At 57.4% G+C, this 26,779-nt stretch overlaps 9 protein-coding genes and 1 non-coding gene across 10 annotated transcripts; 6 read left to right on the top strand and 4 right to left on the bottom strand.

Moving 5' to 3' along the window:
* Window positions 1-46: 46 nt before the first annotated feature.
* MYCTH_2299136 (uncharacterized protein) lies at window positions 47-2,497 on the bottom strand. The gene is made up of 3 exons (XM_003660573.1): window positions 1,017-2,497; window positions 525-963; window positions 47-437 (listed from the first exon to the last, which is right to left on the bottom strand). The coding sequence occupies exons 1-3, from the start codon at window positions 2,388-2,390 to the stop codon at window positions 109-111; spliced, it is 2,142 nt and encodes a 713-aa protein (XP_003660621.1). The 5' UTR covers window positions 2,391-2,497; the 3' UTR covers window positions 47-108.
* A 1,159-nt stretch (window positions 2,498-3,656) lies between these two features.
* On the top strand, window positions 3,657-7,597 carry MYCTH_2299134 (uncharacterized protein). Its single transcript, XM_003660572.1, has one exon. It carries the CDS (start codon window positions 3,924-3,926, stop codon window positions 7,419-7,421), a length of 3,498 nt encoding a protein of 1,165 aa, XP_003660620.1. The 5' UTR covers window positions 3,657-3,923; the 3' UTR covers window positions 7,422-7,597.
* Window positions 7,598-8,807: 1,210 nt separating this feature from the next.
* Window positions 8,808-10,669, bottom strand: MYCTH_2299133 (uncharacterized protein). The gene is made up of 2 exons (XM_003660571.1): window positions 10,174-10,669; window positions 8,808-10,107 (listed from the first exon to the last, which is right to left on the bottom strand). The coding sequence occupies exons 1-2, from the start codon at window positions 10,572-10,574 to the stop codon at window positions 8,961-8,963; spliced, it is 1,548 nt and encodes a 515-aa protein (XP_003660619.1). The 5' UTR covers window positions 10,575-10,669; the 3' UTR covers window positions 8,808-8,960.
* Window positions 10,670-11,456: 787 nt separating this feature from the next.
* Window positions 11,457-13,225, bottom strand: MYCTH_2299129 (uncharacterized protein). The gene is made up of 2 exons (XM_003660570.1): window positions 12,897-13,225; window positions 11,457-12,823 (listed from the first exon to the last, which is right to left on the bottom strand). Exons 1-2 carry the CDS (start codon window positions 13,153-13,155, stop codon window positions 11,562-11,564), a joined length of 1,521 nt encoding a protein of 506 aa, XP_003660618.1. The 5' UTR covers window positions 13,156-13,225; the 3' UTR covers window positions 11,457-11,561.
* Window positions 13,226-14,769: 1,544 nt separating this feature from the next.
* Window positions 14,770-16,874, top strand: MYCTH_2299128 (uncharacterized protein). The gene is made up of 2 exons (XM_003660569.1): window positions 14,770-15,051; window positions 15,110-16,874. The coding sequence occupies exons 1-2, from the start codon at window positions 14,828-14,830 to the stop codon at window positions 16,680-16,682; spliced, it is 1,797 nt and encodes a 598-aa protein (XP_003660617.1). The 5' UTR covers window positions 14,770-14,827; the 3' UTR covers window positions 16,683-16,874.
* Window positions 16,875-16,904: 30 nt separating this feature from the next.
* MYCTH_2299125 (uncharacterized protein) lies at window positions 16,905-18,463 on the top strand. Its single transcript, XM_003660568.1, has 2 exons — window positions 16,905-17,674; window positions 17,752-18,463. The coding sequence occupies exons 1-2, from the start codon at window positions 17,178-17,180 to the stop codon at window positions 18,263-18,265; spliced, it is 1,011 nt and encodes a 336-aa protein (XP_003660616.1). The 5' UTR covers window positions 16,905-17,177; the 3' UTR covers window positions 18,266-18,463.
* A 2-nt stretch (window positions 18,464-18,465) lies between these two features.
* MYCTH_2035701 (uncharacterized protein) lies at window positions 18,466-18,880 on the bottom strand (the record flags this gene model as incomplete). The annotated part of the gene is made up of 2 exons (XM_003660567.1): window positions 18,466-18,707; window positions 18,766-18,880. Coding segments are annotated over 2 exons (357 nt in total), but the record flags the coding sequence as incomplete, so codon positions are not given.
* Window positions 18,881-19,142: 262 nt separating this feature from the next.
* MYCTH_2299123 (uncharacterized protein) lies at window positions 19,143-19,812 on the top strand. The gene has a single exon (XM_003660566.1). The coding sequence runs from the start codon at window positions 19,430-19,432 to the stop codon at window positions 19,640-19,642; it is 213 nt and encodes a 70-aa protein (XP_003660614.1). The 5' UTR covers window positions 19,143-19,429; the 3' UTR covers window positions 19,643-19,812.
* A 198-nt stretch (window positions 19,813-20,010) lies between these two features.
* MYCTH_97617 (uncharacterized protein) lies at window positions 20,011-25,302 on the top strand (the record flags this gene model as incomplete). The annotated part of the gene is made up of 1 exon (XM_003660565.1): window positions 20,011-25,302. One exon carries the CDS (start codon window positions 20,011-20,013, stop codon window positions 25,300-25,302), a length of 5,292 nt encoding a protein of 1,763 aa, XP_003660613.1.
* Window positions 25,303-26,485: 1,183 nt separating this feature from the next.
* Window positions 26,486-26,582, top strand: MYCTH_t29. The gene has a single exon. It is a non-coding gene; the product is annotated as a tRNA-Ile (tRNA).
* Window positions 26,583-26,779: the final 197 nt, after the last annotated feature.

Here is a 26,779-nt window from a genome sequence, read left to right as displayed (position 1 = left end):
GGAAGTAGGGGATGTAACAGAGAACCACTCTGCCTTGCGCCCGCCTCCACCGGCGACCAGGATGCAGGAGCGCCGATAACGAGTAACACCCGGGGCTAACCAGACACCTCAACGTCCCGCAGCACTCCCCGACTGTGGCTTGTCCGACGAGCTCTGCGCAGTGTTACCACTCAGCGCGGCTTTGGGCCGCAGAAGCTTGTCCGGCCCATACACGCCGTGAGCCTTGACCATCTGGACCCACTGAGACGTGTTGATGTTGCCAGGCTTGTTGACCCGGCCCTGGAACTTCTTCATAAGATTAGACAGGCTGATGCCCTCCTTGGCATAGGGCGCCAGGGCGTCGGCGATCTCCTTGGCCGTGATGATGTCCGGGGCCTGGCCGCCAGGAGGGGGGGATCCGCTGGGTGTGGCACCGCCGGGCTTGGGAGCTCGGTTTGCTGAAGCCCGATGTTAGTACGCATATCCAAAAAAAAAAAAAAAAAAAAATTTAAAAAAAAGGAGGAGAGGTGAGAATCCGGACGTACCGGCTGGAGCAGGACTGCCGGCCCTCGAGCCCGAAGGCGTGGCGCCCGGCCGCATTCCCGGCTTCACCTTGAGCTTCTTCTTGAGCTTCGCGCCGGCATCCGATCCTTCGCCGGCGGTAGCCTCGCCATCACTCATGGCACCGCTCGGCGGCTTCGGCCGCCCGGGAAGTGGAGTACCCCCGCGGCTCGGGGCGACTGATCCCTGCGTCGTCTTGATCTTCTTGCGCATAGCTTCGTTGTCGCTCGACTCGGACATGTTGGGCGAGCCGGGCCGCTTCAACTTGCCTTTCTTGAGCGCATCGACCGTCCTCTGCTTCCCGGACGGCGTCGTACTGCCTCTCGTATTAGCTCCGGAGGCGCTTTGGTCCTTGGCACCGGCCTTCTTGCTCTCCTCGTCTTCCCTGTCCGACTCCCTTTCTGACTCCTCCTCATCCGAGGCCTGGTCCGTGTTAGCCCTGGACGCGGACGCACTCGCACTAGATGCGAACGTACCGATTCTTCAGTAAAGGGGTTGTTCTCGTCAGACCCCGACTCCAAGTCGTCGTAGTCCTGCCCATGTTCGAGCTTCCTCAGCGTCTTGACCGTCCGCTTCCCTATCATCTTTGCCCTGAGCTTCTCCAGCTGCCTTTCCCGCTCCTCCCGCTCGACCTTCTCCTCCTCGCCTTCTCCGAACGTGTTAGCCGACACCTGCTCGCGGCGGATGCGCTCCTTGGCCTCCTTTGCGTCTTCGTCCTCGTCGCGCTCGAATCCTGGCGCCTCGTCATCGTCCTGGAACTCGTCGCCGGACATGTCGAGCTCAAAGTCGTCCTGCCGCTCGGTCCGTCGGGCCAAGCGCGATGTCTCGCTCTCCGTCTTGACGCGCGTGGGCCCGCGCAAGAACTGTCGTGTCTCGTTCTTCTCCCTCTCCAGCTGCTCCTGATCTTTCTGCTTCATGACCCACCGCTTGATCTCCTTGACCTCGTACATCATCTTCTCGGCATCGTCCAGCGAGAGGGTGTCGAACTTGGGCTTCTCGTCAAACTTGTAGTACCTCTCGAGCGGGATCATGCGGAACCGGGCGCCGTCTATCACGAGGGCAACGTTGAGATCCGATAGGCTGGCGACATACGACCCAACCCACACGCCCGCCTTGCCCTCGGCGTCTTCCAGGTGCCACGGCCACGTCTCCTCGTAATGGATCTTGGACTCCTTCTTCTGCGCGTCCGAGTTCCTGCCGTAGAAGGCCGTCGGCTTCTCCTTCTTGTTCGACTTGGGTTTGGGCTCGTTTGTTTTGAGCACTGGAGCAATCTGCGCCTGGTCTAGGGCTCGCTGGGCCTCTTTCTCGGCCTTGAGCTGGCGGGCGCGCTCATACTCTGCGGCTTCGGCGGGGTCCGTAGGAGCAGACTCCTCCTTCACTACCATACGATGGGCGGGCGGGAGCCTCGGGTCACGGCGGAGCAGGGTGACGGGGCGCGGGAACTGATCCTGGTTTGTAATGTCCACGATGGCATCTGATTTCCCCCTGCTCGAGTCCCCCTTGTTCTTGCTTAGCCGCATAATGTGGTGCCGCAGGCCCTCTAGCATGGAACGTTTGGTCATCACAAGTGGAAAGTCTTTGTAGTTGGGCGGGGCTTTCTCAGTCCAGCCTCCGTTCTGCGCCCGAATCTGCGCCAGCTGCCGCATGGCGGGATCGCTCATGTCATTGAGCACGGGTTTTGGCTTTTCTTCCAGGCCTTTGCCCGGAACCTTGGATGGTGGTCGGGAGAACTGGGGTTTCGGCCGCGGTTTCTTCCTCGCCACCAGGGGATTCGCAGTGGTGGGCTTGTGCGGACGGACGGGCGGGCGCGCTGGGCCATTGCCCGGCGGAGGAGGAGGAGGAGCGCTCATCGTGGCTAACTGCAGCGACAAAGCTAGCGGCGTGCGAGAACGCTAAGGAAAGGGTCTGCGGCCCGGCGGTGGCCTCGTGGAAGGAGTTGGTTCCGTCGCTCAAACAAGGCGCGTCATCGAGTCGCGCGGCGAAGTCGATTTTGCTGCTACCTACTTTGCAGAAATCAAACAAAAAGTTCTAAGGCATCGAGCGCGCCGTAAAGAAATACTGATCGATGATCAAGGGTGCAATTGTTGGCATGCGTTGCCACCCCTCGGGATGCAAAAGGCGGCAGGAGATGATCGGAATTCAAGGGAACAGAGGAGTTGCTGAGGCTGCTTTCAGTGACGCCTAGGTAGGTCGCCAAGACGCAGACCTGGGGCCACTCAGAGGCAGCCGGCGCTGCAGGGTGCGCACGGCTTCCGGGGCCGTGCGCGGGAAACCCGATAACAGCATAACTAGTTTCACTAGCAGTGAAATTTGCTGCCAACAAGCTTGCTGAACCAGCACTTTGCTCAATACAAGCCTGCCTGGACGTCTGCGACCTGCATAAGCTGAGGTGGCGAGCAATTCTAGTGGTTTATTAATACCTAACGGAGTCCTCCATTTCACCACCTCGATGTAATCTGTGCCTTTATTGCGTACAGTATCCTATGTAGAGTCAAATACGTGCATTTATCCAATACAACGTATTGAGGAAGCTCCATTGACCCACTCCACATTCATCCAAGCACTAACTGTATTATTGAAGTTGCTCAACAGCTTGAAGCTCAGCAAGGTTCCGTTGCCATTGTGCCACAGCCTCGGAGCAGAACCAGCTTTTGACTCTTGGATTCCTTGAAGCTGAGGCGCGCGGCTGCAACCTGGAACCCTGGGGTTTTCGACTGCACGTGTACCCAACGGCTGCAGTGATCTCGTTGCAAGAAATAAGTGCCTGAATTGTTATGGTGGGGTCCAGTTCAGTTGAACTCCACAAGAAACAGCTTGAAGCAAACAGATCATCACCGTTTGTCCGCATTCACAGTTGAAACGGCCGCTGCGTCCACTGAGCTGTGTGGACAGTTTGCAGCAACTACCTGAGACATTCTAGCATTGGTTAATACCGTCGCCGTCCACACCTACGGTGCGTTGTCTGTACTGGGACTTCTTTAATGGCTCCAGGCAGATCAACAGGCAGATCAACGAGCAGATCAATCCATGTTCGCTCCCTCTTTCGGTTCGCCCTCGCACACATTCAGTCGACGTTATATGTCTTGAGCCCAGCAGCTGTCGGCGGACTTGATTCGGCCTATCCATTGCGGCAGCGGAGGACGAGCGGGTGAAAGGTCAGTTCACAGCTACAGCAGAGTTCCGTGCACCTGGTCTCGAGGCTCGCTGCAGATTGTAAATTTGGCGCCGCCCATCGGCTGCTCAGCCGACCTGGTAGCACGGCGACGCTCCAGCACTCGACAACCCAGCAAAACCGTCTCGGAACTAGCGTTCCTGGGCTGTTCAATTCAAAGGAGCGACAAACCGACCTCCTTGTCCCAAAGAGCCAGAAAACTCGACCCGAGATGGCGACTCATGATAGCTCCGGCGGCGAAGGTCCTCTCGAGGACCGACTGCGCAACTTGATCCTGAACCATGCCATGGAGTTATCGGCACACCAGGCGCGGGATGCGGCATCTCATTTGCAGTTCCAGCAGCCTATCGCCCAGCCTATCGCCCAGCCTATCGCCCAGCCGATCTCTCAGTCGGGCCAGAATGGAGTTCCGGGTCCGGCCTCGCCAGGTAATCCGGGCGGTTCCTCCTCATCGAAACCTGCCCGGAAGCGACCAAACCAAGCACAGCGTCGCCAAATGTCTGCCCAGCTCTCCATCCCGATCGACACGCGGCCCCAGTTCCCATCGCCGCAGAGGTCATATGCGAGCCCTCCAGGTTACCAGGATCAGCATCAACACCACGGCAAGGGGGGCTCCCGCAGGAATCAACCACCACACCCGGCTGCTTTCCGCCCACCCAGCCGCGACGATGGGGTACCGAGCGCGCCTTTGACCGGCCCGCCGTTTCCTCCCCGGTCGCGGCACCAGCCTTCGCTGTCGTACCATGGGCCCATGCCGACCCCGAACCAGTACGGCTGGCCGCCGCCTCCCCCGCTTCCCCGGGACCCAAGGATGCCGTTCTATCATCAGATGCCAGGCATGCCGCCCATGCCGCCCATGCCGCCCATGCCGCCCGTGCCCTTCGATGCCCCGGCACCGACCCATCGACCGCAGCACAGTTCCGACCTCAACGGCTCTGAAGGGCCGTTGCTCCCTAGCCCGGAGGAACTGATGGCTCAGTCGGAAATGCTTCAGCGCCTCTGCGACACAATAGTTGCAGATGCCGAGATTGAGACTGCCGAGATCATAGAGAAGGAAAACTTTCGCCAGAAAATTGAGAAAGTCGCGCGATCTGTCATTGCCGAACACGAGAGGAAACAGAACGGTTTCGAGAACTTCCCGGAAGAGAGTGTCCAGCTCAAGTGCTTCGGCAGCCTTGCGTCCGGCTTTGCTACCAAGGCTTCTGATATGGACCTTGGTCTTTTGTCTCCATTGTCACGCGTTCAGCCCGACGAGCCCGGTTCCCTGATTCCCAGGCTCGTCGAAAAAGCATTCCTTGACATGGGCCTCGGCGCCAGGCTGCTCGCACAGGCACGCGTCCCCATCATCAAGGTCTGCGAAAAGCCCTCCGAGGAGCTTCGCCAGGCCCTCCTGGCTGAGCGGGCGAAGTGGGAACAGGGTGGTGGTGGGAACGACCAGGATGACGAAGCTCATGACGGCGCAGACTTGGATGCGACCGAGGACCGAATCCACGAAACGGAGGCTCAGCTACGGGAAGAGGTACCCGGGTTGGACAGTGCTGAGCGAGATGCTGCCGACGCTCGGACCGTCTCCGACGACCGCCCCAACGAACCCGACGCGCAGCCCCAAGAAAAGACCATGGATCCCGAGGAGAGGCTGCGCCAGCTGAAACAGGGCGCGACTTCCGGCTTATCTTCCTACTATGCCTCTGCAAAACGCTTGCTTCGAAAGCTCGGCGGCCGCGATATCACCCGATCCAACAGAAATGAGTTTGGGGAAGAAGATGTCAAGCTCCTCAACCGAGTTTGCCTCGCGTTCGTTGACGGCTTGGCGGACAAGACTCTGCGCAACCGGTTACTCAGATACCGTTCCCTAAATCGTTATGATCTCTCTCAGGGCAGTCATCCTCGCACCCTGCTGAGCGTCCTTAACCAGATCGAGGGCGAGATGATCGCGTCGCTATGGGACTCCCGCCCTTTCCAGGAGAAGGACGAGCACCGCGAAGCCGCTGCGGAGAACATCATCAAGGCTTGGGAGGCACTCCAGGACAGGCCCGACTTTGGTCGAGATCCTCTCGCTTATCAGAAGGAGCTGCACCTGGCGGTGGAACAGCTGAAGAAAATCGCCACGATCCAGGTCTTGCTTCTCTCTCAGGGCCCGAACGAGTCTCCAGGCAGCTACTGCAGCAGGGCAATGAGGTTGCTCCATGAGCTTGGCGGAAACGACTCGCGCGACCGGGCCGAGACGGTCCTGCCAACCCTGATCGAGCATTACGTCGGAGGCATCTCGGATCAAGCCATCCGGGAGCAAGTCCGGGACTTCCAACAGTCCCACCGCATCAGCCGCCTGCAGACCATCGGCCGTAGACACAAGAGTCTACAGCTGGCCCACGATTACGAAGTTTGTCTCGCGAAGGGCGTGTATGAGAACGAGGCCGCAGCCACGGTTCGGCAGTATGTTGACCTCCTGCGGGCTCCGCTACCCAAGTCAGGTGCAGGTCATTCCCACGGCATGATCCCGCTCCCTCCACACTCGCCGCTTCTCTCGCGCATCCGCCAGCTCGGCGATCCGTCCAAGGCAGCACCGAACCGACCGCGGGACCGCTACAGCAGCGCCCTCGAGTTTCCCAAGACCGGCGTCGGCGTGCAATGCGACATCAACTTTTCCGCCCATCTCGCGGTCCAAAACACTCTCCTTCTGCGATGCTACTCCCACTGTGACCCCCGCGTACGGCCGCTCATCCTCTTCGTCAAGCATTGGGCCAAAGTCCGCCGCATCAACTCGTCCTACCGTGGCACGCTCAGCAGCTACGGCTACACGCTCATGATGCTGCACTACCTCGTCAACATCGCCCAGCCGTTTGTCTGTCCGAACCTACAGCAGCTCGCCCGGCCGCCGGATCCGAACCTCAGCCCCCAGCAGATTGAGGAGACGGTCTGCTGCAAGGGGCGAAACATACAGTTTTGGCGCGACGAGGCAGAGATCATCCGCCTCGCCCGCAGCAACGCGCTGACGCAGAACCGCGAGTCTGTCGGCGAGCTCCTGCGCGGCTTCTTCGAGTATTACGCCAAAGGTGGCTCGGCCATGACCCTGTTGCCCTGCCGGAGCTTCGACTGGGGCCGCGACGTGATCAGTCTTCGAACGCACGGCGGCCTGCTGACGAAGCAGGCCAAGGGGTGGACAGGTGCCAAGACAGTGCTCGAGGGCCAGCCGGCGGCGGGTCCCGGGAACGCCGTTCCTACTGCACCCGGCGAAGCGAGCCCTCACAGTCCATCTCCTCAACCGGGCCGCCACCAGCCGCCGCACCCGGCGGAGCAATCGCCGCAGGGCGGGGCCGGGGGCGGGGGCGGAGGCGGGAGCGGGAGCGCGCAGTCGAGCAAACAAGCGGGCGCGCAGCTCAAGGAGGTCCGTCACCGCTACCTCTTCGCCATCGAGGACCCCTTCGAGCTGGACCACAACGTCGCGCGCACCGTCACGCACGACGGCATCGTCAACATCCGCGACGAGTTCCGGCGCGCCTGGCGCATCATCCGCAACGCCGGGCGCAGTGCCCAGGGCCAGGGCAGGCACCAGGGCGGCTGGAAGCAGGAGAGCCTGCTGGAGGACGTGGCCGACGCCGAGACGGAAAGGGAGAGGGAGGCGTTCAGCAAACTGCTCGAGGAGCTGCACGGGGTTCCTGGCGGCGCGCCAGATGGAGGCGAGCGGGGAGCGACGGTGGGCGAGGAGTAGTTCTTCCAGGGGAGAGAGTAATTAGCAGAGGATGAGCAGAGCAATATCGAATGGGAAGGCCGGCCTGGGGCTGGGAGGACGATGATGGCCGATGTAAAGGCGTCCGTCGGATGTTGGATTCGGGAGTCGACTGTTCTTGAAACTACCTATACAAGCGAAGGCTAAGGTATTATTAATTTTTGTATGGCTAGGAATCTTGTAGCTGTTCCATGGTATCAGCGTTATTTGCGTTGGCAGTAGTCGCTGAAGACGATGAGAGTATTGGGTTCAACTCTTCGCATGGCATCGCCGCACTGACGAACAAGACAAGCCTGTGGCCTAGAACAGCCTTTCTGAGATAACGCCATAGAATTTAGGTTGCGCGTGGACGGTATGATGTCGGACTATAGAAATTCAAATCACAATCTATCTCATCCGCATTCAGGGCAATACAAAGCCAACATCCACGGAAAAAAAAAAGGCAAGGTTTATACGTTCACGTCCTGTAGTGGTGGAGAGCAAAGAGAAGGCAGAGCCAGGTTATAGACCCAAGAAGAAAGAAAGGGAAAAAAAAAAAACATCTCCGCCCAGGAATTGGACCAAAATAAGGATGTGGTCACACAGCAAGGAAGAGAATCTCTCATCAATTCTGTCGTTTCGCTATTTATACCTCCTTACTAGTGTCCTACAGAGCAGTATCAGGGTGGAACGCTGGTTTATTTCTGGTCAGAGGCGGTTGTGCCAGCGCTTAGAAGGCCTCTTGTCTCTTGTTCTTTAAAGGCCCTCTAGCTTTCCCTGTGGGACCGTTTCTCGCTTCCAGCCGTCATGCTAGCACTCTTCTATGCTGTACACACATATATACTTCCCGTCTGACTGGTGGTCTCTGAGCCACGCATCAGCCGCTGGAACATTTTGGTGGGTGTCGACCTGCTCCTCGTGGAGGAAGAGTGAAGAACGAGCGCTTCTCTTCCCTCCTCCTTTTACAAAGTGGGCCACTCCTTCCCAAAGCTTCTTTGCGCACTTGGCCGATGCTTTCCCGGTCGTCAACCTTTCCCGGTCCCACCCGTTTCCCGAGTGCTTTTCCTCTCACAAATTCTCCTCTTCTACCGTGATCAATTCGCCAGAAAGCCGGGAGCAGAGCAACTCTGCTCGGTAACGAACTCGCAAGCTCTGGTAGTCCTGTTGCAAGACACTTACCGGATGGCCAACAATAAACTAAAACTGGAAACCCCTGAGTCGACCCCAGGAAAATGATTCCATCATCTACGATACATCTTTGACTATCTCTTCCCGCTTCATACTGGGTTATCGGACAATAGAACAAAAAAGAAGAGGTATCATTGGCGCCACTTCGTATGCTTACTTTATATGTATATACAACAGACTGCAAACACCCTCCACCCTCTACACACCCCTTCGTCATGAGCTTCAAGGTGTTGTTAACACAGCAATGCCTACGTCGCTTCCACCAAGTTTAGGAATTCCAACACACTAACCACAATCCTGGTTACCAAAGCCTTGTTCCCTCCTCACTAACCCCCCCATCCTCATCGCTCATCCTCATCCCACCTCGTCATCCGCATCAGTATCGGCATCGCCATCGCCATCGCCGCCAGGACTCGTCGGACCTGCTCCGTCGCCGCCGCCGCCGCCGCCGCCGTGCCCGCCCCTCTCAACCTCGGCACGGAGAGCGGCCAGCTGCCGGTCGCGCGCCCAAAGGTCCCGCATCAGCCGGGCGTTGGCCGCCGCCAGGTCGCTGACGACGGCCGTGAGGCGCTCGATGCTGCGGGCCATGGCGGCGATGGTGGCGGAGGAAGAAGAAGACAAGGCAGGGTCTGCTGCCGCCGCCGCCGTTGGACCCGGGAACGTGGATCCTGTTCCTGATACCGGTACCGACATTGGCGTCCCGCCTGTTACTGCTAGTGGTGGTGGTGGTGGTGGTGGTGGTGCTGCTGCTGCTGCTGCTGCTGCTGCTGCTATCGTTGTTGTAGGTGTGATGGTGGAAGCGTGGGTTATGAACGAGGGGTTGCCGTCCGGCGCTGGGGCTTGGACCGGAGCCGGCGGGCTCGCCGCAGGAGGCTGGGCGGTGGCGGGATTGTGATGCTGGGCTGGTGGGAGAGACTGTTGATTGGGAGAGGGGTGCTCATCCGGAGGAAAGTGGGCTACCGGGTGGAGGTGCCCTGGTGCTTGGGGCGTCGGCGGTTGGCACTGGCCGCCCGACGCTTGGAGCTGCCGCAGCTGTTCCTGCGTTTGTTGCTGCAGCTGCTGCTCAAGCCGCCACCTCTCGAAGCGCGCGGCGCGCTCCAGCTCGGCGTGCGCCTCCCTCTGCTCCGCCGCCGCGCGCGAGATGGCGTCCGCCCCCGGAAGGCGGATGGTTTCGGCATATAGATGCCGGATGAGGGCGAGCTTCCCCGAGAACATCTCGTTACTCCTGCAGGGCCTCTGGTAGATGTGCCTGACTAGGTCGTGGCGGGTTGGGAGGTAGGTCCAGCAGAAGGAGCAGATGGCGGGGCTCTCGTGCTCGCGTTGGCCGAGGACGTTGAACAGACCGCCGACATCGCCGCACGACTTGCAGGACGAGCTGTAGTTGTGGGTGAAGGGCCAGTCGGTCGGGCAGAGGGTGAGGTACTTGGGCAACTTCCGCCTGCCGCCTTCGTGCCTGCCCTGGTCGCTGCGGATGAGACCGTGCTTGTCCCGGAAGTGTTTCCTCCACGCCTCGTCAGTCAGTCCTGAACTGTCGGGGCTCGGGCGGGCTGGCGAAACGGCGACCTACAAGAGATCCTGAGTCCCGCCGGCCCTGGTGATGCACGATTCGAAGAAGCAGTCGTTCTCGCCCTTGTCATCCGGGTCAGCGAAGGCGGCCTTGAAGAACGGCACCCTGTCGTCGCCGGATCCCTCTGGCTCCTGCACGGCTTCTTCGCCGGGTACTTGGCCACCGCCATTTCCGTTCACGGCTTGCCGTTGATCTACGCTCTCGTGATCCTGATGCCCGTTATGACTAGGCTCTGCATGCACGGACCGTGAGGCCTCGATCCTCCTCCGTTTGGGAGACGACTGCTCTCGCATGCCATCAGTCTCCATGTCCCCATTCTCCATGAAGTCTTTCCGTGTAGGGGATTGAGACGGCGGTGCTTCTTGGTGGAGATTTGGAGCCTCGACGGTCAGCCAAGACATGGTCTAAGTCGATGGCGATGTCGGGAGGTTGAAACCGTGTTGAAAAGGGTTAGAACAGGCAGAAAGAAACGAAGCACCCCAGCCCCCCCGAGAGAAAATCGGGACGGCTCAGGTTGAACTGCTCAGATGATTGGCAACGCGCGGCATGAGAACAAAGCGGGGCTTGCGCCAAGAGTTGCAACCGCTGCGGTCCTCTTGTTTCTATACGGATCTCTACTGACCTTCAGTGTTGTCAGGTTCTTGTGCCCAGCACATGATCGAAGCATCGAACGAAGTAGGTGAGGTACGTATGGAATATGTCTAAAGTATATAATAGGGACGTACATCCGCCGATACGGGAGAGCAATTGCATACACTAGCACAGCATACAATCAATCCGTAGATGATATTCTACAAGCATTGCAGATGGACTCCGAGCCATGCTCGACTCGTGATTCGTAGCTAGAGCATACCGGGGTATCAATTCAATCTCAATGCTCCCTTGAGTGTATGTACCGAGGAGTTCTCTTGCCCCCTGCCCATCAACCTTGCGGAAGCAACTCCGGAGAGTCGGGCAAAAGGCCTTCTATCTCGGATAGTCCCGAAGGACAGGTGTTCTGCCAACGTTCCGTTAAGAGACATGCCCTGGGTTGGACAATGCTCCTGCCGTCGTAAGTGACAGCATCGTTGGGGTGAATGAAAGCGTTGGGCTTGCAGAGGCGCGGAGCCCGCTCGAAAATGTTTTGGGGGGGAGTCACTGACAACTGGGCCACACCCATCCTGACTGTGACCGTCCATTCGGTACCTGACTGCTCATGCCATCCCTTCATGCCTCCCTGTGCAATGCCAAAAGAGGAATGCCACAGCCGAGTTCACCAAACGCCAACGCTGGTAACCAGACGCCGCCCAACACCCAGAGACGGAAAATAAGAAATAGGCTCTGTGTGGCATCTGAGAGAGCCATTTAGACGAGAAGCGGAAAACGAAAGGAGAGATAACCTGCCATGATCAATCCATGAGGTGCTGGAACAGCGGCGACATCGACTCGCCGTAATGATTCCGCCGTATCGCCTCGGCCAAGAGGAAGGACAGGTCTAGAACCACCAGCTTGCTCGCGTTGCGTGCCTTGTGCTCCGGGATTGGATAGCTGTTGGTCACGACGATGGCGTCGATGCAGTCGCATGCTTGCATCTGCTCCAAACAATCTCCTCCAAAGACGCCATGAGTGGCGATGCAGTAAACCTTGTTGGCGCGGCCGCGCTTAACCACCGTTTCAGCGGCTGCGATCCACGACCCGGGCTTATCGATCATGTCATCGATAATGAGGACGGGCCGGTCCTTGACATCGCCCACGAGCGTTATCGTGCGCTCGACCTTGGGGTCCTTGAGTATGTCGTCCTCCTCGTCCGAGCTCGCGCCGGCGTCTCCCGAGCCGCCCAGGGCATGGGGCTGGGGTGCAAAGAACGACGAAGCGTGAGACATTGCCATCGGATCGTCGTCCGGCACGTTCGTATCGGCCACCGACCCGGCCGGGGAAGGGAAGTCATCCGGGACAATGTGGCCCTGCACCAGCCGACCGTGCGTCACCTCGTGGGCTCGCTGGTCGTTGTACTCCAGTCCGTCTGCCTCGGCGTCCTCATCGAGCTCGTCGATGACCGACGACTGGGACAGTGTGGTCTGCGAGCGCACCGGAGCCGATCTGCGGCTGGCAGAGTTCCGTGAATGCACGCCATTAGCACGCATGCGCGGCGATCCTTGAGCATCCGCGGCGGTGCGGGAATCTTGCGATCGACCACTGTCTGTAGCGGAGGCCTCATTCTCGGGCTCCGACGAGTTGGTACGCACCTGGTCGCCGGCGGTGTCGAGCCCGGGCTGCCGGTCAAGTCCTACGAGAGGGTACGAGATCATGCTGGCCGACAGGCTCTGGTTCGGCCCCCTCTTCTTATCTGTGGTCACCATGCCAAAGTTGAGCTTGAGGGCGTCGGCGAGCGAGGTGACCCGCTTGGTGCCGCCCGCGTTCTTGGACACCACCACTGCCTCCTGCCATCTGGGCACGTTGCGCCGGATCCAGCGGGCGATCAGAGGCTCGGCGTGCAGGTTGTCCACTGGGCACCTGAAGAAGCCTTGCATCTGAGAGGCGTGCAGATCGACCGTGATGACGTGCTTGACGCCCGCGACACCGAGCAGATTCGCCAGCATCCTGGCCGTGATGGCCCCCCTATGGGACTTCTTCTTTGACTGACGGCTGTAGGGAAAGTAGGGCAGCACGGCTGATGGCCTCGGTCAACCTCTGAGCAGCCACTCGGGTCTCGTCCGCAGCGGGAGGCGTCGATTGCCACGTACCAGTGATCTTGTTGGCGGAGCCGCCCTTGCAGGCCGAGATCATGATGAGCAGCTCCATGATGGTGTCATTGATCTTGGGGCTGCCTGACTGCACGACGAACACGTCCTTCTCCCGGACGCTGGTGAGGATGCGCACGCTCGTCTCGCCATTGGAGAATTGGCTGAGCTCGGCGTCGGCCCGCGCCATGCCCAGGTTATGGCATATCTTGTCGGTGAGCTCCGGGCAGGAGCTGCCCGCAAAAATCAACGTGCCTCGCATCGTGTCGGCGGTGCTCGGGGGAGGTTGCGAGAAGAAATTTGGGAAATTTTCGGCTAACCCCTCGATTAACTATGTAAAAGCGGTTGTAGTGGGCCGCGCAGGTTTTCAGCTCGGAAGGCGGAAGGACCCGCTGCCAGACTTGGGTGGGGTCGGTACTGCGTACATAGGGAGGGTATGTAATTACTGTGTATGTACAGTACTTCAAGGCAATACCTCGCCTTTTAGTGGATTGGTGCGAGTAGGGGAATTGGGAAGAAGCAACCTTACTGTGTAGTGTTGAGATCAATCCTTTTGAAACAATATTGGATGCAATTGGGAAATAGGGAGCTGAGAAGGTTGGGGAACGGGGCGGTTTGTGGACTGGAAGGCGGTCTAGAAGAGTCGCCTGTGGCGCTCGCGAAGAAAGCATTGGAGGGGTGGAGGCAAAGGGTACGGACCTGGTAAGAGACGACACCTTGGAAGGATGCGAAATCTGCGCTTACACTACATACCTGCCTAGGTAATCCGTACTACCTTACATCCAAAAGAGTAGTGTAGGTATGTATGTATGTACGTACGTACACTACAGCTCGGCACGAACATACAATTTCCAGTGCCAGTGTGTTGCATCACGTACTCTGCCTGTAGTTCAAGATGCCGGGCACCCATGGACGGATACATCCTGGCCAATCCTTTGCACACCTGCCTGAAGATCAGGTGGGTAATCATTCAGCGTCAGCCTTAGTGGCCTTACCTTGAAGTATGGACCTCGAACGGTTATCAAGCAGTACAATCCTGTGCCTTCATACGTGTTGTGAAGCTTGCCGGAGGAGGGCTCTGGAACCTTGTGCGGGCGTTGAGAGCGTTTATGCAGGCGCTTCTTCGGCCGCCGGCGGAGGCAAAGTGTTTGCTTGTCAACTCAGCAATCGTCGGCGGGCTGAGGGACACTGAACGACGGCGACCAGTGACGGTGGTGATACGAGAACGCCGCCTACGACGGACTTCAAGGGATCCATCTTCTCCTTATACCTATCACCTTCTCAGCGTTCCTTGGGAATGATCTTCGTGTCTGTGGACTGCTCAATCCGTACCTCATTTCTGACCGGGCTTCTTATTGCCCTTGCCCGGCATGATAAGTGGTCGCGATAGCCGTGGCATCCGAGCTACCTAACTCTGTTGTGGTTTAGAAGGTGTCCTCCTCGGCCTGTCAACAAGGGCAAACTGTCAAATTTTCAGCTAGACATCGTGTGGACAGAGACACGCAGTGCAAATGAGCGCTCAGTTGCTAAACCTCGAATACGCCATATTTACACTTGGGTCTGACCAGCTTTTGGGGTCGAGGAACTGAAAGTGAGTGGTTGCCGTCCGCGGCGCTGTTAATGCTCGTTAACTGCAGAGGCCGGGGAGGGATCACACAATGGCGACTTCCCTTCTTCTAGGCAACAGAATGAAGCATGCTTGAGGTACGGAATGTCAATGGTGGAGTTTGCGCGAGGATCAAGGTACCCTCGTACCTTCCGTCTTGAGCATTCGTAACAGACACCTGTAACATTATTACATTACGTTACCCAACAGTTTTGTTACATCACCTCTCATTTAATCGGTATTTCATGAATGGCGCACGGTGATTTCGGTCGTTTACGGAGTACGGATTACATCGATCTGAAAGTCCCTTGGCCGATTGAACCCAACAATGGGTATCCCCCAACTCCGGAGGCATCTAGAGCCCTACGCCGAGAGGGCTATCCTCGACCCATCAAATGTAGTCCTGGACGGGCCAGCGCTTGCATACCACGTTCTCGGACTTTGCACAAGGACAGCCCGCAAGACTAGTCCCTTGGAGCAGCCGTCCTACGAGCTCCTGGGCAGGACCGCCATCGCGTGGCTGAAGAGAATCCAGTCATGTGGTCTTTTAGTGTACAGCCAGATTCCTTGCACACCGACGTGTTTTGAGACTAACAGTTTCCGCAACAAGCTCGGCTATCTATTTTGACAGTTTTCTTCCGGCTTCAAAGCGTCCAGAACGGATTCAGCGCCTGATCAAGTCGTCCCGAGATTTGATAAAATACCACTCGGCATACCCGGCAGGAGTTCCGGGAACCAGCTCTCGTCACGCGGCGGGCGACGCTGACGTTGACCTGTTTCCCAGTGCTTGGCCCGCGGAGAGGAAAGCGCAGCCTCCTGCCCCTCCCTTCCTCGTCCCGGCCATCATTGACGCATTGAGAAGCTCGCCAGAGTTTGGGCACCTGGTGAAACTGGTTCCGGGGGAGGCAGACGGTTTCTGCGCCCGGCATGTCCGGCAACATGGCGGGCTGGTCCTGACGTCCGACTCTGACCTGTTGGTCTACGACCTCGGGCAGACCGGCGGCGTCGTTTTCCTCGCTGATATTGCTGCCGATGAGGAGACTCAGAGACTTTGGGCACCACAGTACATACCCGTACATATTTGCAAAAGATTGTCCCTCAAACCAGAGGCAGGACTCCGTTCTCTCGCTTTCGAGGTCAGCAGGGATCCCCACCTCACGTTACAGCAGGCAGTTGAGAGGTGTAAAGCGGGCCAGGCGACTTCGGCGACAGAAGATGAGTACTCCGACTTTGTCGACCTATATCTCTCGCCGGAGGTGGCGTCGAAGCTCGAGGCCGACCATGTCCTGCTTCTTGACCCACGAATATCTGAGATTGTCCTTCGTTCATTGAAAACAAAGGGCATTGCAACGACCAGTCCAGGGAACAAAACGATCTCTAAAAGAGATGATGACGATGCGCTCGAGATGTTTCTGCCGTTTCTTCTCGACTGTCCTGCTCGGACAAGCGCGTGGGAGGCAAGCAAGGCCACAAGACAGCTGGCATACGCAGTCTTGCAGTCCCTCCGCGGTAGCGACGTAATCTCAATGTCTGAGATGCGAAGACTGCAGTCCATGTCATCTGGGACGAACCTAGCCGTCCCAAAACTCACCGAGATTGACGGGCTCGGAGATGCACTGCTAGCACGCCTGTACGAGATTGAGGCGGGCTTGAGCGACCCCAATCTTATATGGGTGACTCTAGCCATATATGAGGACATCGCCATGACCATCGACCGTGGAAGAGGTTCTCCCCTCAGCCTTGGGGTTCTCCGGCAAGCAGCGAGCGGGGAGATAGACCCGTGCTCTTGGGAATTCCTTCATCTTCTTGCACAGACCCAAGCAACCTACTACTCACTCCGGATGCTCTTCCAAGTACTCAAATTCGCCGCACACCACACCGGGACCCTATCAACACCATTGTCGAAACTCGTAAGATACTTGGCCCGTCTCCCGTCATTGCCCGATTTTCCTTCCGCCAGGACTTTTGCGCAGACGTTATTGGAGCTTCGAGAAGGAGGAGCTCTCTCGTCTCTTCAGACCCTTTGTGCAGACTATGGTGACGCTATGCTCCTCATTAGGTCAGTTCAAGAGCCACAAAATGACAACAAGTCTAAAAAGAGGAAACGCAGAGCGCCGCCCGGAGGGACCACCAAACCCCGTTCAGGTAATCCTTTTGACCTTCTCGCAGGGGTTGGAGACTAGGGAACATCTATAGATTACAGTCAATGAAGGCGGAATTAGAGTATCATTACGTCGAGGACAAACTTCATTCTCGTCTTCTAGTGCCTTTCTCCCCGGCGATACACTGATTCTCCTCCACGATTTGTTCCTCTCTTCGGTTGTAGAGTGGACACTAAGCGGGTTAGGGTATGCTCTCTCTCAAGCGCCCTCCCCTCCCCCCCTGTCGCTTATCGTTATCAGGCCGTTGAAACCCCTCCAAATTTTGGACAGCCCCGCGGTGTGCACCATGTCGGTCAGACCACAGCCACGGGTCTCCAGCCAAAGGGTTCCCGTCCCGTCTCTGACTACTGCGAACTCGAATCCCTCAACACTGGCAGCCAGCATCACTTCAAACCAGACACCGAAACCAAGACAAACGTTCAACTGCTGACCTCTTCGGCCAGAGGCGCAAAAAAAAAAAAGGAAAAAAGGAAAAGAAAAGAAAAGAAAAGAAAAGAAAAGAAAAGAAAAGAAAAAATGACCGTCCCGACACCCGACCCTGAGTCGAGCAAGACGCTGGCGACGATCGCGGCCCTCCGGGAGTCGCTCACGGCCGAGTCGACCCCGTTACCTGTCCGTTTCCGCGCGCTCTTCTCGCTTAAGCACGTCGCGGCCCAGCACCCGCCCACGTCCGCCGAGTCGCTCGCCGCCATCGACGCCATCGCGGCCGGCTTCTCGTCGCCCTCGGCCTTGCTCAAGCACGAGCTGGCCTACTGCCTGGGGCAGACGGGCAACAACGCGGCCATCCCATACCTGACGGCCGTGCTGGAGAACGTCTCCGAGGACGCCATGTGCCGCCACGAGGCGGCCGAGGCGCTGGGCGCGCTGGGCGACGTGGCGAGCCTGAAGGTGCTCAAGAGGTTCCGCGACCGCGAGGGCGAGGAGGTGGTCGTCACCGAGACGTGCGAAATCGCCGTCGAGCGGATCGAGTGGGCTAACGGGGAGGGGAGGAAGGCGGAGAAGCTGAGGGCAAGGTATGTTTTCTTAATTTTTTTTTCAATCTCTTCTTCAGAGAGCTCTAAGTGATTGACATTGCACGTTTGCTATCTAGCGATTTTGCCTCGGTTGATCCCGCGCCGCCGATGCCCCAAGGCCAGGAGGAGCCGACGGTCGAGGAGCTGGGCAAGACGCTCATGGACACAAGCCTGCCGCTGTTCAAGAGGTACCGAGCCATGTTTGCGCTGCGCGACTTGGCGTCGCCGCCGGATCTGCCCACCGCCGTCCCCGCAATTCATGCCCTAGCCAAGGGTCTCAGCGACTCGTCCGCCCTCTTCCGCCACGAGATTGCCTTCGTTTTCGGTCAACTCGCGCACCCGGCCTCCATCCCTGCCCTTACCGCGGCCCTGAGCAACACGGAGGAGGCGAGCATGGTGCGGCACGAAGCCGCCGAAGCCCTCGGCAGTCTCGGAGATGAGGAAGGCGTCGAGGAGACGCTCAGGAAATTCTTGCACGACAAGGAGGCTGTCGTTCGTGAGAGCGTCATCGTGGCTTTGGATATGGCCGAATACGAGAAGAGCAACGAGACGGAATATGCGCTGATCCCGGAGGTCAAGACTACTGCTTAAACTGGGAGGTTGTTTTCGGCGTTTGGGGTTTTGCTTTCCAAAAGGGTAGTTAAACCATCCTGACAGCACAGAAGGTGGGTATATAGATTGCGGGGTTCGAATTCGTATATCGTTCTTCATCAGGCAGCGGGCTCAGTTGTTCATAGTCCACCTACAAACCCCAAGTTAGCAGGCAGCCAGAGAGGAGAGCGTGATACCCCGAACCTTTCACCGCAGTCACAGTTGTAAATGATGGTTGAACCTTCATCGGCGCTCCTTTGCTGCACCTCAGAGTAGCGCACTCCGGTCTTTCCGCACTTGGGGCACTCGGTGTTGGCGTCAATACGCTCTGTTTGAACCTTGTGCCTCTCCACAGTTTGGACAATCGAGAGCTTCTGTCGTAGTGCAGAGGGGAAATCAGAGGGCTTCGTCCTCGTTGTCACGGTTTTCCAGGGTTGATCTTCTGAGAGTCAGCCTGGACATTCTCTTCCGTACTTCAACTCCCCCGGTCAAGGACGAACCTCTGTTCTCGGCTCCACAGCAGTCGCAATGAAGAATGTTCTTTTCGCTGCCTTTGGAAGGGGGCAAGAGGTTTCCGCAGTCTGTGCAGAAGATCAAGGAACCAATTGCGGCCATGGTTGTTGCTGTTGCCCTGTTGCCCTGTTGCGCGAGCCTTGCTTCAACCCTGCTGTCAAGGAGACGAAACCCGATTTCTTTAATAAACTCGTCAAAGCCAGAAAATTCAGCGGGTCCTGCAACCAGGGACAGCGGATCTCACCCCGGGGAGAGCACGGACCATGCTACCAAACCCCTGCGATGCACATGGGTTGAAAATGGGTTGGCCGCTGGGGCGGGCTGCTTGGTAGTGCAAGGCTGCCTGTTGTGGATCGTTGGTTGGGATCGACTTTCAGCAACTCTCAGGTCGCCCAGACAAATTGTCGACAGGCACTGCGGACACGCGCATCAACGGCACCCGGAAACCCGGCAGCACAGAGAAACGGGGTACATCCCGCCCATATATTCGTGCACGGGAGTCGACGATATTGCCGCGGCCGCTAGCTCCCACTCTGGGCGCCGAACGAGAGAGAGAGAGATCGCATTGGTTGAGCTGAGTACTGGGGCCAAGTCCGGCGATTCCAACCATGTCCCGTCCTCGACCGTGATCTCTTTTCTTTTATTTTCACAATGGCAAACCCGAAGGCAGACATCCATCATGGCCAACCCCACGCCGTCCCGAATTCCAACTCTCAGGCCGGGCAAACCCCCCCGGCAATGGTCTTCACAAGGCCGTTCACCCTCTCCGAAGCTTTGCCCTACACGCCGTTCTCGTCGATTGCGCCCTTTAACTCGGGTATGCCTCTGCAATCCCCCCACTCGCAACGTCCTCCATCTTCTTGACGATTCATTCAAGTCCTGACCTATTCATCCCCATTCACAGGCGTCATCCCATCGCCATCAATAAGCTCGGCTTCGCCCGCCCCGCCGGTAACCGACCTTATACCGGGCAACGACTTTGCAGCGTTAAATCAAGAGGCTGCAAACCACCACCACAGCCTTCCTTCCAAGCGCGTTCAGCAAGCTGTCGCCCATGTTCAACACTTGCTCGAGCGCGGAAACATTCCCGAATTGTACGTCCTTTCTTTGCCTCGGCAGCCGCCTTGCTGACAGTTTTAAGCAAGTTCAAGACCGGCCCAAGGGCCTCGCCGACCGTCTCCGAGACCCCAAGCCGTCCTTCGCTTGCCGCTGCCCTTACGCCATTTTCCAGGATGGTCTTCGACCAGACCGCGATACCCTTCCGGTATCCGACGCCTGATACTCCAACGTCACCCGCCACAGACGGTCCGGCGAAAGCGCTGAACACCCCGGTCAACCCCAAACAGAGCGCTCCGGCGGTGCAGAAGCCGGCGCAGCCCAAGAAGCAACCAAACTCCATATCTTCAGCCAACCGAGAGGCATATACGCATAACAAGGCTCGGCTCGAAATTGTCTTGCCGACTAAGAGTCAGCTTGAAGCTGCCGCCGCTGCCGCAGCTCTGAACCAACAACCAGGGAGCGCAAATGTTGCGAGCACATCCAATGCCGTGGCACCGGCCAACGTCGCGCCACGCCCTCGACAAGAGGCGTCGGCGTTGGAGTCGTCTCACCCCGCCAACGGCACGCAGCAATCGGTCCCGAGCGCGCCAGCCAAGACATCACAAGCACCGTCAGCGTCGCAGAAGGCGTCAATAGCTATTGAGCTTCCCAGTGCGCCCAGGATCAACAAGGAGGAATATTTAATCGTACCGGACGAACCCGATGAGTCCGAGAATCTATCGCTGAAGAAGCGGAAGCGGGAAGACCTTGATGGTGATGACCTCTACGGAGACAGTTTAGACATGCGCCAGAGAGCTGATGCGGCCCTCCATGAGTTGAGAGTCTTCTTGCACAATGTGTTCCAGGCCGAAGACCACGCCTTGAGCCAACAGTACGGCAACGAAATGGTCACGGTCATTGCAGAGAACGAAGCCATTATGACCGCTGGGGCACAAGCCAAGGTACAGTCGCTGCTTGCGAAGGCAATATCGCTGAACTGCTACAAGAGGGTCCCACTTGATCACCTCCTCCGCCTTCTCCGTCTTTCCGAGGGCGCTCTGAAACAGGTCGAGTCCTTCGACTTCAGAGTTGACGAGTCCTGGGGGTCTGCCGAGGTCGAACAGTGGTTGCAGCAACTTCCGCTTCTTGAATCTGCCATGCGAGCCGCCCGGACCTCTCTAAGGATGATGTGCGGTGGCCGGGAGGAAAAGCAGCTCTACCCGGAAGACGTGATTGAGCGATGCCTCAATCTGTGCAAGCGCCTCATTGACGGGGTTGTCCTTCCCATCGTGGAACTGAGAAATTCCCAGGGCACCGCAGAGCTTTTTCGAGCGATCTCTTCCAGCAAAAAGAAAATCTATGCCCTTTTCACAGACTGCCAGAAGCTGTTTTCGCTCATGTCCACTCTGATCTCCAAGGTCGACACATCGGACACCGTTACTAATACGCTTGAGTTTGCCGCATCGCGGCTGATCTTCATGGAGACTGCAAGCGCCGAGAAAGATTCCGTCATTGACACGCAAAAGTTTGACGGGCTCCGCTTGGTCGCGATGGACATGCTCTCGCAAATCTTCTTGCTCAACCCATCTCAGCGTCAAGGGATCTTTGACGAGATTCTCACGTCCTTGGAGAAGCTGCCGTTGGGCAGGCGGGCCCGGACGTTCAAGCTCGTCGACGGCAATAGCATCCAGCCTGTTTCAGCACTGATCATGCGCCTTGTCCAGGCGAGTGCTGGGAAGGTTGATGAAGGAAAGAATAGAAGGCGCAGAGGCGTAGCTGCTGAAGATGGCCAAGAAACCAACGGGAATCACCAGCCGACAGCACAGGAGACATTCGCGATCCGGGACGAGGATCATGCCGCCATCCAACACTCCACCGCGATCCAAGAACTCGATAGTCTGGCGACGTCCCTACTAGACACCGCCAAAGCCAACGCTTCGTACGTTATAAAGTTCATCGCTAACCGGGCGCTCAAGTCGACCAAGTCCGGCGACACGCCGTACCGCAACCTGCTCGATCTCTTCGTTGAGGATTTCACCACTTGCCTGGACAATCCGGACTGGCCTGCCGCTGAGCTGCTCCTCCGGTTGCTCATGGTGATGATGGTCAACCTTGTAGAGAATGATAAGTCGGGAGTTCCAGCCAAGAACATGGCCCTTGAACTTCTGGGCAGTATGGGCGCCGCCATTTCCAAGCTTCGTGGTCACGTCAGAAAGACGGCGAGTGCCCTGGATGCCAGGGACGCGGATGAATTGGGCATGCTTCTCTCGGATCTGGCAGCATCGGCGCTGGAGCTCAAGTCTCGCCCTGAGCAGATGATCGCCTGGACCGGTCCGTACCGCGCCGCGCTCGAATACCTCGAGAGTCGCTTCTCCCAGGACCCGCACCTGGCGAGTGCCATCTCGTTCATCGTATCAGACTGGGGCACCAAAGTCTGCCACTGCTACGACTCGTTCGACGATGACGTCCGCGAGCGGGATCAGGAGCTTGGCCGACTGGCCTATCGGCTCCGAGAGATGATTCAAGATCGCCGTTGGCTGTCCAACGAGCACTCCTTCAGGGACGTCAGCCCCAGCCAGGCCAAGCTGTCTTACTCCATTACTCTCTTGCGGTCACAGCTCTGCGAGGCGTTTAGTACAATATTGAACATCCTTCTGAATTCGATGGCTAGCGACCAGCCGACAGTGAGGAGCAAGAGCTTGAAGAGCATCAATCAGGTTCTGGAAACCGACCCGTCGATTCTAGACGGCGACTCCATCGTCGTCCAGCTGATCCTCCGGTGTTCGAACGATTCCTCGACCCAGGTGCGAGACTCTGCGATAGGCCTTATCGGCAAGTGTATCGGCATGCGGCCAGCGCTGGAGGAGAGGATGACGGAGACTGTGATCGACAGGTTCTCGGATGCTGGGCCGGGTGTGCGGAAACGTGCCATGAAACTGGCAAAGGATATCTACCTCCGCAACAACAACAGGGCTCTACGGAGCGCGATCGCCAACGGCCTGCTCCACCGTGTCCAAGACCCGGAGGAGAGCGTGAGAGACCTTGCCCGCCAAGCGATTGAGGAGATTTGGTTCACGCCTTTCCACAGCGGAGAGAACTCCACGGCGTCTCAAATATCTCTCGCGGAGCACGTTTCCCTCATGGTCCAGACTGTCAAGCGAGGAAATGTCGCCGGCGTCCTAGACAAGGTGTTGCAGACGCTCTTGGGGCCGGAGTCGAAGACGGCCCAGGCGTCGATGGAGGTGTGCACAAAGCTTGTCGCCAGTATGTTTGACCTAGTCGACAACGGCGACTCCAGCGATCCATCAACGCCGCCCGGGCGCGACGTCCTCCAAGTCCTGATGATATTCGCCAAGGCTGAAGCGAGTCTCTTCACGTTTGAGCAGCTGCGTCTTCTGAAGCCGCACATCACGAGTATCGGCAGCAGCGAGGATGTGGCCGTCTCCAGAGCGGTGGTGGTGATTTATCGCCGGGTCTTGCCTCGGCTTTCGAGCGCTCACGCCCACTTTCTTGCAGATGTGCGCAAGGAACTGCTCCCCGTCGTGTCTAAAGTCACCCGGGCCTTGCTTGACGACGTCATGGCATGCCTGTGGATAATCAGCACGTTGCTTGAGACCTCGGAGCACCTTGCCAGGTTGGTCTTGTCGAGCTTGACAGCCATCCAAAAATTGCGGATGATGAGCCAGAAGGAGCCTCTCGACCAACTCAGAATCCGCCAGTTCGATAGGTACTCGCTCATTGTGGGCATGGCGGGGAAGCACTGCAACCTTGACAGCCACCTGGAGTTATTCAAGAAGGGCTTTCCGAAGTGGAACGGCGATACCGCGTCGAAGCTCATGGTCGATGTTGTGGTGCCTTTCGCTGCTCCGTCCCAGCCTTTAGAAGTCAGGAAAGCGGCGCTTGATTCGGTTGGTCTGGTGTGCCAGTCATCACCTCGGAACTACGTATCGGCCAACGTCTACACTGCGTTCCAGCAGGTGTTCGATGACCAGGTTCCGATTCTCGAATCGGTGATTCTACGGTCCCTCAAGGAGTTCCTGTTCGCAGAGGAGAAGCGATCCGAGGAAGCTGCCGATGGTCCGGCAATCAATAACACTAAGCCTGAGAAGAAGCGCGAGCTCACCGTCATTGGTGGTACCAACTACGACGATGTGGCCAGCGCCACTACGCATCGGTTTCTCAGGGAGATTACTCGCATCGCTACCTCTACTCAGGACGACCATGCCTTCCTTGCCGTCGAGGTGCTCGCCAGCATCAACCGACAAGGCCTAGTGCATCCGAAGGAGACGGGTGTAACCTTCATCACGCTGGAGACATCGTCGAACCCGCGCATATCGGAGCTTGCTTTCCTCGAACACATGTCTCTCCACGGCAAGCATGAAACGGTTGTCGAGCGGGAGTACGTCAAGGCGATACAGTCGGCTTTTGCGTATCAGCGCGACATCGTCAAAGATCCGCGCGGCGCTACCACGAATCCCTTCACGCCCAAACTCCATCTACTCATGGAGGTGTTGAAGATCAGCAAATCGAAGAACCGCCAGAAGTTCCTCGAGAAGCTCTGCGCTCAAGTCGACTTCGACATTTCCAAGCTCGACATGTCGGAGGAGCTTCCGCCTCACGTGCAGTACTCGCGCTTCATCATCGAGAACATTGCCTACTTTGAGTACGTCACGGTTGGCGAGCTGCATTGCATAGTCTCAGCGATGGAAAAGCTCGTTACCTCTACAGGCGCGACTGTGGCACAAGCAATCGAGTCGGAAGTATTCCAGGTCCGTATGGACACCATCGAGTCCCTTTCCCAACCGGAACGGCAACCGACCGAGGCACCACCTGGCGGGGCCTTCTCGCAGTCGGAAACCGCTCCCCCAGCCCAACCTGAAATTACCATCGACCTTCACCGCTTGCGCCAGTTCACCGCCGGCTCGATGATCCTCCTGGCCCTGTGGGAAGTGCGCACCTACCTTCGTCGGCTCTACGGCATGGGCACTACCAACCGCCGCGAGGGCAAGAGCAAGCTCCAAGCCAAGGACCTGTCCAAGCCCCCCGTCAAGGTTCAAGGCGTCACCGGCGACAAGGTCTGGGAGGAGATTGGCACCATCATGACGTCGCTTACGGACCGCCAACGCATGATGGCGACGTGCAAGGCATTTGTGGAGCTGATGAATGTCGACAAGGAGTTCCTGGTGCCGGCCGAGGAGGATGAGGAGATGGACATGGATGCGGACGGCGACTCGTTAGGGATGGGCAGTGGTGCGGATGAGGAAGATGATGATGAGATGGTGCAGCTGCCGTCGTCTTCGGGGAGGGGCAGGAAGCGCAAGGCCCAGCACGGCGGAGCGGCCGGGCCGAAGAAGAAGATGGCCAGATCCGGGTCGCAGCAGCCCAGGAAGAGGGGCCGACCTAGGAAACAGAGCGCTGACGCGCAGCTGCAGGCACCGATGCAGGAACATGCGATTGAGGGCTTTGATGGCGAGGAATGGTTTTAGAGAGACGGTTCATTTTTTCTTTCTCTTCCGTTTACTTCGGGGTTCCGGTCAGAACCCCCACACCCCCACCCCTTTTCTTCTCTTCTTTTTTACCTTCATTGCAGATGTTTTATATTTTTAGTGCTCGGCGCGATACATTTTCCACGGGCTGGTTGGACGGGTGGATGAAAACCTGCTGGCATTGGCATTTCTTAGCGCAGGGAGGGGGGCGCATCCGGGTGATTTTACATCAGAAAACTTACATTATGCTATAATCAGGCATCTGGCATGTATTGCTTTTGCTTTGCTTGGGTGGTGGTTCTAGTCACACCTGGACGGTGTGTGGGCAACGGCTATTATATTAGGTGGCTAACGGCGTTCTGGGACGGCTTGTGAAGCAGCCGCGAAGACAAGGCGGGAATGTTTGCATCTTTTTTTTCTAATTTCTATGCGCGGACTGCGTCAAGGGAGGTGGGAATGGAGGCTAAAATACCGAGCTATCGCTGGCTTGCTCGACTCGAGATACACAAGATCAAAGCGTGGCTATTACATTCAAGAAGCACCGATACCCTCTTTGAGGGTCTACAATCGGCCAATATGATGGACTTGACCCTCCTCATGCAGACTCTGTGAACGCCGTCATGTTCCGGCCGTTGGTTTGTTCTCCACGCTCTTGAGCTCGCAGCGCGATAACATGCGGATTGGGAGGTCTGTCTAGGTTAGCACTGGGGTACTGAAGACAGTTGAGACAGATGGATGAGATGAGTCTTCGATGTGGCATGTGGGTGGATGGTTCCTTGGCCCAGAAGATGATACCCCGGTGATCCCAATAATTAATCCAGATACCCGTCTACACCGCAGTGTTACGTTGTTGTCTTTAGCACCTCTCACAGCTGGAGTCGATTGGAAGTCGCATGTGTCTTCCACGGTGAGCAGGAGGCACCTTATTTGATCTTTCAGAAGTAATCGCTTGGGTCCACCAAGGCATACGCTAGAACGCATGTTCGGCCTGGTGCACGGCCTTGGGTCATTGCACCAACTGGTGTTGAGGGTGGATGAATATCGGAGTGAAGAAACAGACCTCTCCGAAGTAATCGGTGGAATGTAATCCGTACGTATTAATCCAATCTGTACCGTACAGTACAGGACCTTCTCTGCGAGAGACTTTCCTAAAGTGCTCTACAAGCACCTTTCAGCATCAGGAGCCCGGTTAGCTCAGCTGGTTAGAGCGTCGTACTAATATAGCTTAGCGGCTATACTAAGTAATGCGAAGGTCAACAGTTCAATCCTGTTACTGGGCATTTTATTTTGCAAATTTATTCTTTTCGATCCTTAGCATAATTTTTTCCTGCTTTCATACTTCTCTTTGCGTTCATTTGCGTTCATAAACCCTGCTCTTCTTTTTCTCTCCTTTCCTTGTTGTTGTTCAGAGTGAGGGCGGCTTTCAATGCAACAGTCTTTCCAACAACGCAATGCTTGACAAAGATAGTCGAGAGGC

Source organism: Thermothelomyces thermophilus, chromosome 1 (genome assembly GCF_000226095.1).
Source record: "Thermothelomyces thermophilus ATCC 42464 chromosome 1, complete sequence".
NCBI classification, from domain to species: Eukaryota; Fungi; Ascomycota; class Sordariomycetes; order Sordariales; family Chaetomiaceae; genus Thermothelomyces; species Thermothelomyces thermophilus.
Note: the sequence above shows the minus strand (reverse complement) of the source record. Positions and strands in the feature narration are given on the sequence as shown.